General features: G+C 45.1%; 2 protein-coding genes across 2 annotated transcripts in view; one reads left to right on the top strand and one right to left on the bottom strand.

Moving 5' to 3' along the window:
- The window catches only part of SCFD2 (sec1 family domain containing 2), a gene marked incomplete at its 5' end in the record, with an annotated part of 202620 nt that extends 194126 nt beyond the window's left edge, over window positions 1-8494 (top strand). The window contains 2 exons of the mRNA XM_009642330.2: window positions 2788-2907; window positions 6938-8494. Of these exons, the coding sequence (XP_009640625.2) occupies window positions 2788-2907; window positions 6938-7030 (213 nt within the window). The remainder of the gene's footprint in view (window positions 1-2787; window positions 2908-6937) is intronic.
- Window positions 8495-10315: 1821 nt separating this feature from the next.
- The window catches only part of RASL11B (RAS like family 11 member B), a 4871-nt gene continuing 1703 nt past the window's right edge, over window positions 10316-13483 (bottom strand). Inside the window, exons 2-3 of the mRNA XM_035897704.1 lie at window positions 12661-12837; window positions 10316-11808 (exon numbers count right to left, since the gene is read on the bottom strand). Of these exons, the coding sequence (XP_035753597.1) occupies window positions 11341-11808; window positions 12661-12837 (645 nt within the window). The 3' untranslated portion in view covers window positions 10316-11340. The remainder of the gene's footprint in view (window positions 11809-12660; window positions 12838-13483) is intronic.

Below are 13483 nucleotides of genomic sequence, written 5' to 3'. Positions count from 1 at the left end.
CTGCTTCCTTCAGGCTCCTTCGCTCGATGTAAAGGCTTTGCTTTTTTCTTGGTTAGTCTTTCTGATTGCCTGAGATAACTGTCCCAATTTTTTTAATGCATGGCATTTTGAACTGAAAGTGGGTTTCACTTGGGGATTTTGCAAAACTCAGATTTCACAGTAAATGCGATTCAGAGGCCTCAGAAATGTCCCAAAACAGCCGAACTTTAGAAGGATCCCAGAAGATACACGTTGCTTTTGTTGTAGTCCATTTCAGTTCTTCTTCTGTATCACAGAAATGAGCTGTGTTTAGCTACACGCAGCCAGTTCCTTCAAAAGAGAGAGCCTTGGGTGGCTGTATTATCAAACAAAAAAATCTTGGCAGAAACTTGCATTCTTAACACAGCCAAATATTTTGTACCCAAAGTATTGTCCTCCTTCAAAACACTTGTGCATAGCATAACAAAATTACAGATTCCAAGACCCTTTTCATTGCAATTTTAATTTGATTTAGAGTTTGCATGCCTAATGGTATTTTTAATATGCATTTCTGGAATTTGTGGTTTGAACTTTAGTCTTCTGAAAAATAATAAGTTTTATATAGGCACCATGTGTTTGGATCGAGGTTTATTTTGACTGAAGGAAATGATTTGTCAAGACATCTTCTCTTTAATACTGCCATGAAAGCGTGTGTTTTCCGATTAATGCTCTTATACTGAGTGTCCTTCACTGTGTCCAATGTTACTCATGCATGTTTATGATGAGTTTGTTGTCGCTAGGAAAGGTATTAGGAAAGAGAGGCTTTGCTCAGTAGCAGGCTTCTGAAGTTTGAGCTCTTTGCATACATCTTGGGTCATTCAAAGCCTTCATGAGATAGAGTGGAGCTGTTTGCTCTGGCGACAGGGTTAAGAGCAAAGGTCTGTGAAAAGGAATAAAACAGTAATTCCTGTATTACCTTGAAGTGCCGTAGGAGAGCCTTTTGTCAACTTTTATCTTCATCATCTTTGAGAGCACTCATTTCTTTAACCTTGTGTCACTGCTTACAGTGATTATGGCATGAAATACTCGTAATATTTTAGCAAGTAATACCTCTATCTGTCCTGCTTTGCAGGTAAATATTTAGGTCTTACTTAAACTGCTCACGGCATTTATAATAGGAATGGACGTTTTTTCGTTTGAGGTTGACACTATATTGTATGCAGATAGTAAGAAGTGAGTAGTCTGAGGTGGGAAAGCACATAAAGAAAGTCTTTGTAAGCTCTGCTGTATCCATTTAATTGGTCTGTTGGTGTAAATGGAAAATTGCTCAATATTGCACCAGAATTGCAGGACACCCTGCTGAATTGTAGTATATGTACTGCCTGTGCCATCAGTTCAATGAAGATGGCTGGCAAAGTGGGGGCGATTAGGAGAATAAACACCCGGTACACAAATACTCAGCTCACTAATGCAACTGTATATCACTTTTTTGTACCAGTTTCAAACTCCCGGGGAGCTGAAGAGCTCCCTGCCTGGGGAGCAGCATGAGCAGGGAGCCCTGTGTAGGCAGAGGCCAGCTAGCCTTCGGAGAGAGCGTGCCGTCCCCCCGGTGCTTGCTTCAAAGGGAGGGTTCCCAGTCAGAAAGCCTAACGGAGCTGCAGGATGAAGAACTGCCCAAAGACAAAATATAGGGCAGCCACCACAAGGAAGAGAAGAGCTGTACCCTCAGGAGCTGGAGCCCCAGGGATCAAAGATAGCTGCTGTGGTGGTGAAAGCAAAGGAACTGCGCTCCGCCCAAACGCGGGGTGATGACCACTTTCATTCTGTCAAGGGAATGCTGTCAAAAACCTACGCTTGTGGAAGGAGAGGGGGCGCAGAGTCTAAAAAGGAGCAAATTAAACTGTTCTCACTCTCACTTTCCAGAGCCAAACATTTGGAGTGTTTCATACTCGAAGGTGGTGTGACAGGAGCAATGCACGGGCTCCACTGACATCACTCCCAAAGACTGGAGCAAGGCGTTGTCAGGGAAGTGTGTTTTATCAGGGAAGAAAGAGTTTGCTAGGAAACAGCAAAGTAATCAAACTTCTAGAAGTGGTTAAGAGGAAGCTGGCCTAAAAGCATCACCTCCACATTTAAAATTAAAGCACGGTTTTCTAAAGTCTTAACTGAAGTGGAATGTTTGCGCCATTTTAATGGGGAAAAATGAAACAAGTATTTTGTTTGAACTAAAGTTTCTCTGGTTACAACCCAGTCATAGAAGTATTGAAAACTCTGAAGTGAAACAAGCTAGAAACTTATTTTATACTGTAATGAACCTGATTTATTTTCGTTGGATGAATTGTAAAGGATTATTCGCTGGGCTGGTGAAAACACATTATTTATGATTTTTTCCATTGCTGACCTCAGGCAGGGATTCTAGCATGTTTAGGCTGGACTCCTTACTTCTACTGGGTAGTGATTTACCCCTGATTCCTTAAAGCCCCATGCATACAGGTATCCAAGTGGTGCATCCACCCAAATACTCTCCTCCTGCTCTGGGAAAGGGAGGAAAGAAACGAAGAAGGGAAGCCCTCAGACCTGATGAGAAACTCCTCTACGTTTCAGTAGAAACCATGAAGACTCTATTTCCCTGGAAACAGCTCATTAGTTTTAACTGGGCCTCATCCCCATTGATTTCCCTCTCAGCTGCTACAGCAACCAGCATTCCATGAATATTTCTTTCTGAGCTTCCTCATTAGTCTTCCTCCAGCAGCTCAGGGAGCCGATCACTGCTAGTCCGGAGGTTTGGAGGTGGACTGAGCAACAATAATGCTTGCCTTCATTTTACAGGTGAATCGCCCTCACCCTGGTGATCATCCTCTTCTGATCATCTTTATGGTTGGCGGAGTGACAGTCTCCGAGGTCAAAATGGTGAAGGATCTGGTAGCAACACGCAAACCTGGTACCCAGGTAAAATCAGCTCTAAATGTACAGCTCCTATCTGAACAAAGACTTAGAAAATTCATCAGATAATGTTCCTTATAGCACTGGTAACACACCTACACAAAGCCACAGCCACATGGACAGGAATGGTGTTAGGATTTTGCTGTGAAACATCTGTAGGCAACAAGTGTTCAGGCACCCAGGGTCTGGTTTTTATGTGTTAGGGTCAGCAGTAAAAGTTCAGACTCAGGTTGGAGAGTTCAGAACAGACTGGCATTATTCTGAAGGAGCTTTCATCATGTCTCGAAAGGTTCATTTCTTGGTATTCTTTATAAACAGACACATTTGCTGTCCAAAAACCTACAGGCTCCCTGGCAGTGCATCTACAGGACATAGTGCAGGGATGGTCAGAAGGAGCCTGCCAAGGGTCTGGGTACCATCTAGTGACATATCAGTGGTGATCCTGCAGACAAGTCAATTGGCATTGCTGAGGAGCAAGATAAATTAGCCTGGATACAGCTATACTGGTTTCTGGTCCAGGCCAGGTATCTGTGATGGGTACCTGACCACTAGATACCTTAAGTAACCTGAAGCGGGTGATGTGGAGAAAGCCCCACATCTCTGCAGCCCTTGGGTGTGCTGTCAGACTCCTGGAAGGAGGATGGCTCCCGCAGTGAAGCTTCAATAGCATCCATGCAGCTGGGCTTTGCCTCTTCCACTCTCTGGCAGCAGAACTTGACTACAGCAGCTGTCACCTGAGGAAGAGGAGGAGGATGGATGGGCCATGGTAGCGTCCGAGATGTTAAAAATTATTGTTATGTGTGGAGGAGCGCGTATAAGAGCAATCGGGTATCTGCTGAGTACTGCAGACATACAGGGTAATCTAAAAATGGCAAAGAAGTGCTCTGTAACCAGCTGCATCGTAAACGTAAGTCTAGTGTCCAGGGTGGCTTATAAACATCTTGTTTTCAATTCCTATGGAATGCAGTTTTGATTAGTGAGAAATCGTTAGCAAAACGGAGCCAACCAAAGGCTGAGCAGACCCTGGTTGGACATGTGTTTTCCACTTTTTAGTTGTCTTTTCAAGGCAGCCTCAAACAGTGTTTTGTAAGAGAGAGTGCCATTTTTAGCGATTTTTTTTTATCTCATTACACGTGTCTCCCGAATTAGCCTATTGCTGATCTCCTCAAAACAGCAAATAAAATTCTTTCCCATCTTGAGGAGGGATTGAGTTGTGACACACTGATGGACAAGTTAATCCACACCCGAAATGTATTAATACGCCCTGAAAGATAAGCAGAGGGTTAACACGTGAGTTGGTTGAGAACTATGCAGGGAGACTTTTGACTGGCTTTCTAGAGGGACTTGATGCTTGACAGGGGTGACACGGGATCTGGTGTTGCTTTGCTTTGGCTTAACCCTGGCGGTAGGTCACCCTCTGAGGCAGATTCCTAAAGAATTTTAAGCTTTTACTGCATCTTGCCCTTTGTCCAAATGTGCTGTGTTAGAGGTGAAAGGACGTGGGGGGGAGAGGCGGGAGGAGGAAGAGAAAGAAGAAAAGAAGCAGTTGTGCGAGTCTCTCTTATAAAAAAGGTTTATGACTTTGTTGGATTTACCTGGATTTCTTCACGATAGCTGTGAATATGTGCCACCTGTTTGGGATTATTCGCTTTTCAAAAAGCCAGGCATTTGTCGAACTCGAGCCAGCGTTTAACAGAGCTTTTTTGTGGTGTTCAGGCATCAGGAGAGCACTGGCCTCCCAAGTCCCTCCTAGTCAAACAAAGCACTGACATTTATACTAATTATTGGCTCCTGGAGAAATGGAGAGCTGTGTGGGTGCAAATCTAAAGAATTGAGGAAAGTAACAGAAAAAACTGACAGGACACACTGATTACTTCAGCAGTTGTTTGGAGTTGAGGCAAATGACATTTAAATGTGGAGCAGGAGACACATGTTTCCATCCACAGAACTGCTCTGCACCTGATATGAATGACAAATTTATTTCTCATGGAGGAGCACAAGGGAATACAGCGTTTCCTACCCATCATTTGGTTTTGGATGGTGGTGAATAGCTTCCCTAACCTAGTGAGAAGTATCCTACTTTCAAAGGAAGAAATTGCCTTTTTTCTCCACTTTAATCAGGAGAGTAAAAAAAGAGGAAAGAGCATGAATGGATGTTTCACCCTCCCAACATGCACAACCATCTAAGTGGTTGTGGCTGAGGCGTGCAGACAGATAAACCCCCTCCAGATGGACCATCAGCCATTGGCTGCACCCTTCCCTGCCCTCTGCTGAGGGGGACCTGCCCATTGCAGCGCAGGGGGTGGGGATGTGAGCTCTCGGCTGCCATCAGGAGGGGCAGCCCTTCAGGGGAAGCACTGAAGACAGGCGCACTATACTGAACAAGGAGAAGGTCCACAACAGAGATAGATACTGTCCTGAAGAGACCTGCCTGGAGAAGAGATGGACGTTACTTATCTGTGCAATTCCCCCCTTCTGTAAAAATAAAGGAACAAATATTCATATTTATCCCCCTCAATGAGCCCTCAGAGATATTGGAGGGGAAGGAGGGAAGTCCCACTGTATTTTGCTGCATCCTTTCTCAGACGTTAAAGTTGCAGCTCTCATTTTTCTCTCTCGGCTTGCTATTAGTTGTACAAATCCCCTCAGGGTTCAGTGGTGGGACTCCAAGAAGAAATTGCTTTTATCTGGCAGTGGCTATTGTTGATGTTCAGCCTGTGCACCCAAAAAACTTCGGTAACGTGTCCCCTCATGTTTTTCAGAACTAAGCTGTGTGATAACAAGATGAGCACATACTGTGCTGTAGTCTGATTCTCACGTAACATAAGTAAGACAGTGTCAGCCTTTGGCATCTGCAAATTACAGAGAGTTTTTCATCCATAGGAAGGAGAAGAGATAATCAGTGTCAGTTTGCCACAGATTGTGTGGGAGGACAAGGGAAGGGGAGAAGTGAGGGGGAGACTATCATCAGTACAGAAGGGATCTGTAGTAACTTAACTCCAGATTCCTTTCATTATTTGAAGTGAAAAGATGAAAGAAAGAACAACAAAAAAAGTTGAAATGCAGCACTACCACACATTTAAGCCGTGCGATGTAGCGATAGCTACTGCAGGAAACAGACGCACAGACGTATGCCGTTGTTGATGCTTGTGCTGCTTCTCCTCGGATTTGCACCGAAGAAGCAGATTCATGTTCAAGTGGGCTAGTGAGATAAATCTGCCCCCACGTCCCTGCCTGACCCTACAAGCACTACTGAACGCGGGGCTTTGTAAGAGCAGCGCCCCCCAACTTTGACCCCGAGTCAGCTCCACGCAGGAAGAGCATATGCGCTTGCTCCTTGCTGAGAGCTTTGCCCTGCAGAGAAGCCTTCACACTGGGCACCTGCAGACTGTTTTTCACTTACGCAAAACAGATACCAGCATCTAGCAGGGTGTGTATCATGGCTGTGATGAGCGACAGTTTCATTCATCAGCCCCGTCTTGGGTTAAAAATTTGAACAAACAAAAGCAACAGGATCCCAACAGTGCTTGAGGTTGAGCCTTGGTCCTGGTGTGCAGAGCAGCCCGTGCCTGCTTGAAGAGGCGTTTCTGAACAGGGAGCGTAGCTCCCCGCAGCAGGCCGGCAGCGCTTCTGCGGTGCTCGCCTTACCTTCAGCTGGGAGGAAACAGCCCTCGCTCGAAACTCTGCTGTCGGAGAGGAAACCCCTGCTTCATCAGCTGGTGCCTCGCAGTAAACACAATGGCAGTCACAACAAATCACCTGGTAAAATGGGGGTAGAAATGAGTCAAAGCACACATTCATGTAGAGTACAATGCTACCAGTCATTACGCTCCTTAAAGGGGTTTAACTGCTGTTATTAGCGAGCAGACAATTTCACCGGGCAAGTTGTATTGCCCTGTCAGTAAACACCAGGAACACACGCGGCCTTGTCGAGTGCTGGGTGAAGCAAACGGTTCCTATCCGTGGCTCATTAGTATTGTGACCGGTCTCGGTCCCCTTCATTTGGACTTGTTGTTTCTTCTCCCCCTTCTTTCAGGTAATGGTGCTCTCCTCTGCACTCCTGACACCGCGTAGTGCTATTGAGTTGTTGTTTGCCACAGACCGTCTCCAGCCTGACACCGATATCTGATCTGTGGAGAAGATGCGTGAGTGCCTCGGCTGGCAATGCCAAATCCCTGGTCTGTCACTCCTCCCAATAGCCTTCCAAAAAAATGACATGTCCCCTGCTGCAGTTACGGCTCCAGCTGAAATGGGGTGAAGCAGCTGGGTATTGGGCTGCAAGGGAACGTGCAGCTCACAGGCAGCTCTGCAAAATGGTCCAGTTGTCCAGCAACAACTCCCCCCTCCTTCCTGGTAACACCGTGCGGTGCTGAATCACCCCAGCCCCGCTTTGCGCGGCAAGGATGATCGCTTGTAGTAATTCCCTAGAAAAGGAGCAGCTGAGGGCCAGGTGATGCTGAATTTGCGCTCCCCGAGCAGTACTTTTTTCTCTGAGTATTCCTGATGGTTTCGCTGGGGTTGCTTCTGGTGGGAAATGCTGCCGAGGGAGTGAAAGGCTAGCAAAATCCACCCTCTCTGTCATGTTACCTTGCAAAACACATGTGCCTTATACAGCATTAACCACCTCTGCTCTTACTTCGTCCCTCACCCCAGAGAGGCGATGGAGCACAGCCCTGATTTAGCCGGCAGAGCAGCTCGCAGTCCGGTGATGCTCTCCCAGTGGGACTGGTAGAGGCAGAGAAGCAGAGAGCCAGACTCAAGGGCTGGGTTACGTGGTTGCTTCTCAGCTTCCTGTTTCCTGCTCTAGTTTCTCCACCCACAGTCCCGGGAGAAAAGAGTGTTTCTCATGGCACACTTCTCCCTAGGTTTATGCAGGAGGACATATGGGCTGTGATGGTTTGATGATAACCCTGGAAGAATCCTCCCCTCACATGCATTTAAAAAAGAAAAAGAGAAAAAAATAAAAGCACGATCCCATTTTCAAGAGGCCACAGCAACAGATTCTTGAGCTAGATTTCTGAACAGCATGATTAGAGAACAGCTTTTATTTTTAATTTATGATCACGAAAGAGCCGCTATCAAATTCAGTTGTGTAATTTTTCCTCATAAAACTTTGATGCAATCTGTGATAAAAAAGCAGCAGCCAACAGAGATTGTGATTGCGAAAGACTTCCGAACTGCAGCATAAAATGGTGGAGCTCTAAAGCTGCATCCTCTTGCTTCATCCAAGGGATGCTAAGACTACAGCTTACACTGAGATGAGAATGTGAAATTGTAAGTGACATTCACTCTATCATAGCATTCTTTATTATGCCAAAGGAATAGATTAAATGGGAAGCAGCTTTTTAACCTTTGTTCACTAGCTAGCGTAAGTTCTCTTAAATGTTTATAATGGTCTTCAGAAAAGGGTGCATTTTGATTTAAATTCACTTTTGAGTGGCTGGAAGGAAACAATAGACTGATTATAAAGCATGGACAATGTTGCCTCTATGGAAAAGAGATTTATAAGAATGACTGTAGAATGGAACTTTGTGCTATAAAAAATGAGAAATATTACGCGATTGCAATGTTAAAAGCTCAAGAAATAGCTTGAACAGAGCAACTGGAAATCAAATAGCCAGTCTCTTGGTTTCTTTTCTGTCCTTCTGTACTGTTTAATCTTGGAAGATGGATGTTTTGTAAATTCTGTAATCAATAAAGCAATGCTCTTACAATGCCGAACCTCATCCCTCTTCTCCTTCTCTCCTAGTTCAAAGGGCTACACATGCCAGGACTGCGTATTCCTGAGACCCCTTTTTCTTTTGCACTATTTGTTGCCCCCAACAACCCAGACCTTCTGTCTTGAGAGGTGTCCTAGAGGGGTTTCCACGCTCTGCTGGTAGCAGAAAGGCTGTCCTGCATCCAGTGGCCGTTGCTGGCCAGTAACCTCAGGTACTCCCACCTCTGAGATGCTGCCGCTTTCCTGAGATGACGGAGGCTGGCAGTTGTGATCCTCTCTCACTCACCTTTCACCAGATGCTCTCAGGTCTCTGACTGGGCCGTCTGAGGACATATTAATGAGAAGGGAGTGAGTTTAAGCAGACACTGGTCCTTTTGCACTTCCTACAGGTCAAGCAGCTCCTCTTACTGAAGCAGAGACTAGTTTTCCAAGTCATCATCCTCCCCCTGCACACACACACACACACTTTGGAGGAATCTTTTCAGCCAGTGGGGCCACAGTTGTGGCAATGGGTGCTGGGACTCAGCCACCAGCTTATACTCAGTAGCTGAAGAGATGGTCACAAGAGCTGTTCTAGGCTAAGACTGGAGTGGAGCCCTTTCAGTCCCCCTAGTGTCACAGTCAGCTCCTTATTTGTAGCAAGTAGCTTTAGTAGCTACGCATAGCCTGTGCTCGGGGAAGAGGCTGGGAGGGTGAGGTGTCTCCTGCCAGTCGCACGTGAGCAGGACCAGCATAGAAAAGATTTTTCTTGGGCAGGTCCAGGACCACAGCAAGGAGCGTCTGAGCCCTCTGCACGTGGCACTGAGCAACACTGAAACAGTATAAGGAAGAAAAAAAAGACAAGGTCAGCCTCAACAAATGGGTTTACTACTACATTAGTAAGCTAAGCAGGATTTGGTAATAAGCTCAGACTGGATGGCCAAGCTCGATTTTGTTCATAAGTCTAGTCCTAAGTCACTTGGCTACTAGCTCACGGTCAAAAAGCATCTCATCAGCAGGGCATTGTCACAGTTTCCCTATGCCTGCTCCATGCAAACCAGGTGAGCCTGAGCACAAACAGCCTCCTCAGGAAGGCTCTCATAAAGCTACTTTTAGCATGAATAAAATGATTGAAGGCTTACAGTAATTTGATTTAAGTTCTGCATTGTCATATAGCTCTATATATAAAGCCACTTTTTTTTTTAATAAGAAAAGCAGGAGTCACTTAAAGGACCAGTGTTCTTCCAGATTTTGACCTACCTTACATCATTCTTTTCTTACTGGAGGGTTTTGGTTTTTTTTTTTGACAAGGGGATATTAAGAACCCCATTTTAATTTGAAAGGTCTCTGCCTTACTCAGTTCCTCTCCTAAAAGGAGTTCTTAAAAGGAAGTTGTAAAGCACTTGTGAGAGCTTCCCCCACCCCCCTGATTTATGCTAATAAAGCAACAGCAGAGGCAGGAACAGCCTTCTGGCTGTTTCTGCAAGGGATGTTAACTACCTTGAGAAAACTGTTACTTTGTCTCAACATTTCACTGATTATCACCCATTGGTTTTCACTCACCAAGAAGACACAAGAAAACATACGATTCAAAAATTTAATGTTGAACCAGGCAGTAAGAATGAAAAGTCCACTCCCTCTGAGGAGTAACTGTACACAAAATAAATAAGTTACAGTTTAAACAAAAGCACAACTGGCTTCAATAAAGTGCATGTGTATAAGGCCTTTAGCCTGTGAACTCCATTGGCTCAATGTAAAAAAAAAAAGTTGTATACAAGTCTGCCACCTGTGTTTAAGGATGAACGGGGACTGGCTCAGCTCAGAACAAACCACCAGCTTCATCGCCTGGAGCCAGCCATGCTTCCCACCAAGCTGAATCACAGCCACATTCCTTCTGTGCCTACTGCACAGAGAGAGACGTGCCTTACACTGGCAGCTGTTAATGGACTATCACTCCAACTCCACGCTCAGAAGCTCCATGTTGGATCATTTAGTCTGGACAGTATTTTTTTCAGACAGTAAGAAAAAACCCACAAGTTATTTGTAATTAGATATGTTTACACCCTGTGGACAATAGTTTTGCATACAAGGAATCTGGTCAAGTTGTCAGCAATAACATAGCTAGTAAAAAAATAAAGGACCATGGTTTACAGTCTTGATACCCAGTCGTGTCCACATATTTTACACTTATCTTTACAGAGCAATATCATGTTTGCTTATTTGTTTTGCAATACATGGGAAATAAACAGTTCTACTGTGCAATAAAATTAAACAGATAGATCATGCTGTCCTTCATCCAAGTGAAAAAGACTTGAGCGGTTACTTCTGAACAGTGAACTGCAGTTCAGGGTGTTGCCCTGCTCAAGTACAAGAAGTTGAGAGTTACCGCTAAAAGGTTGTTTCTGCACAAGCGTTAACTCAAATCCGTCCCACTGGAGAACAGGCAAACTGAAGGCTTGTTTCATTTACTGGAAAGTTCCTTTTCCAAATGAAAATACTTGTAGAACAAGTCACATCCTAGAACCATTTCAAGAGTTTGGGGTTTGGTGTTTTTTTTTTTTCCTCCTTCTTTTCCAACCTGCCATTGTTCCTTTTTTAAGCAACTGCTTGTTTCTACAGCCATGCAAAAGGCTACCTGAGCCATCCTTCTTTCACAATGCCTTGGACTCTAGATGTGCCAGTGTTAAACACCCCAGGTTTCAGTCTCAGGCTAAGCACCAGGAAGACCAACACCTCTACTGTCAAACAGAGGTGACAGTCCTCACTTTGGCAGACAAAGCTTGCTTAAACCTTCTTTTCAGATCCTGCATGTTGGGCGATTTTGGCCGTGGAATAAGAGAGGTTCTCCTTCTCTCGGGGGTGCTGGCTGTTTGCTGTTTACTGACTTCTTTACAGAGGAGATGGAACGCATTGAAGACATCGTTATAGTTTTCACTGACAGATACTTCATAGAAAGTACAACCCAGCATGTTGGCCAGCTGAAGTCCGTGCTGCGGCTCCACCTCTTTGATATGCAAGAGGTCAGCTTTGTTTGCCACGATGACAACAGGGACTGCGTTTCCTGGATGCAACTGTCGGACATGATGGTACAGGTGACTGAGTAGCTCGTAGCTCTTATAGTCTGTGATGGAGAAGACAATCACCAGGGCATCTGCCCAGCGAATGCATCTGTTCAGCTGGTCATTACAATCCAGATTGTGTTCATGGATCTGAAAAAAAATGAATGGTCTCAAATTAGATAGCTGGAGTCATAAAAGATCAAAAGGAACCTGTCTTTAAGAGCCTGTAAAGCCAAATAGCATTTTACAGCTTCAGACATATATATTTGCATTTCACATTGTAAGTACAAACTTAATCTGAGCATGGCGAATAAATGCATGTTGATTCAGCTGCAAGAAGCTGGAATTTAACACTGGAGTTTGCTATACTCAAATGGAAAATTGACCTGAGTAGTTCTGCATGCAGAGAAAGACTTTGTAGTTCCACAGAATGGGAAATTAACTGGCTAGACAGTAAGTCTGGGGAAGCAAAGATATGAGCTGGAAGCATTTAGACCTGGAGCGTTGCCCAGTTCAAAAAGGCAACAATCCAGCATTACTCAGGTCTATACATTAAAAACTTTAACTTGTAACACACTAATGAGCACAGCTACAACACAGCAGCCTTTGCTTTCTAGCACACCCATTTACAAAGCCTGTTGGGCAGTGGTCATGACATTTTCTTCCACATGTACCTTATTTGCACAGAACTGTTTCTGGGTTTGTGTCTAATGTTCCAAACACACAGGCACACGATGCTTAAGTAATTCAGCTGCTTAGAAGTAATGGGCCTCCAACGTACAAATGATTTATCGAAACAGCGAGCTGTCTTCTTTTACTACCAGCATACTACAGGCATGCAAGACATCAGGCTTCACTGGTTATAACAGAAGTTACTGCCTCTCCCACACACAATACCAAGCTCCAAGACGGGCCACAACAAGATGCTGCACACAGAAGTGGACACGCGCACACACAAATTTAGGGATGCTTGGGTGAACTGCGCAGCTGCATCTAACTCACCTGAACTCCTGGAGTGTCTTGCACTTGAATAGCCAACATCTCTCCATCTATCTGGATGTGCCTGCTGTAGAGATTACCTGACAAGAACACCAACAGGTTCACAAGTACAGCCACCACTCCACACCCAGAGAAATGCTGCTTCTGCTGCCCATTAGTTGTGCAAGAAAAGCTATATGGCTATTTATGAAGTGAGGGACCAGTGTTGTAAGGGGGTTTTGTGCATAACAACCCATAAATTTATGACTTTACTAACAGCCTGGGATTTAATTTCACATTGACTTGTTCTGAGGCCTCGTATTCGGTGTTGTGCAACTTGGAAGCTAATCACTTCTTAAAGATTGTCTTGACTTAGACGATAAAGGTTAGGTGTGCAAAATAGCCAGCTATTATAGAAAGGCAGTTTGTCATGCCCTTTCACAAACCATTTCCCTGAAGAGCTCTCTGCTAGCACGCCTGCCATTTTGGTTTTTCCATTTGTTTGGCTTTTTGAAGTCATCTCCTCGACAGAATGCTGTATGGTTTACATCAGTTTAGAGTGCCGGCTGTACTACACCGGGGCAAGCACAGAACATCCCTTCTTCGCTTTCCCCATCAAGCTGGCACTGCCAGGACCATGCAGCTGCGGGCATTCGCTTTCGCACAGGGCAGCATCAGGTTTACAGGATGGTTTTGCAGTTTAGCTGAAGGGCTTCTCCCAAGGGGGCCGCTTCCACAACAGGAATTAAATTCTCTTCGGTAACAGATGCAGCGCGGGTGAAGCAGCGACGGCCAAACGGCCTGCCCGCCTGCGGGGGCGGCGGGCACCTTCCCGAGGCCCGCACCG

This window comes from Egretta garzetta, unplaced genomic scaffold, assembly GCF_000687185.1.
Source record: "Egretta garzetta isolate BGI_Z169 unplaced genomic scaffold, ASM68718v1 scaffold557, whole genome shotgun sequence".
Taxonomy (NCBI): domain Eukaryota; kingdom Metazoa; phylum Chordata; class Aves; order Pelecaniformes; family Ardeidae; genus Egretta; species Egretta garzetta.
Note: the sequence above shows the minus strand (reverse complement) of the source record. Positions and strands in the feature narration are given on the sequence as shown.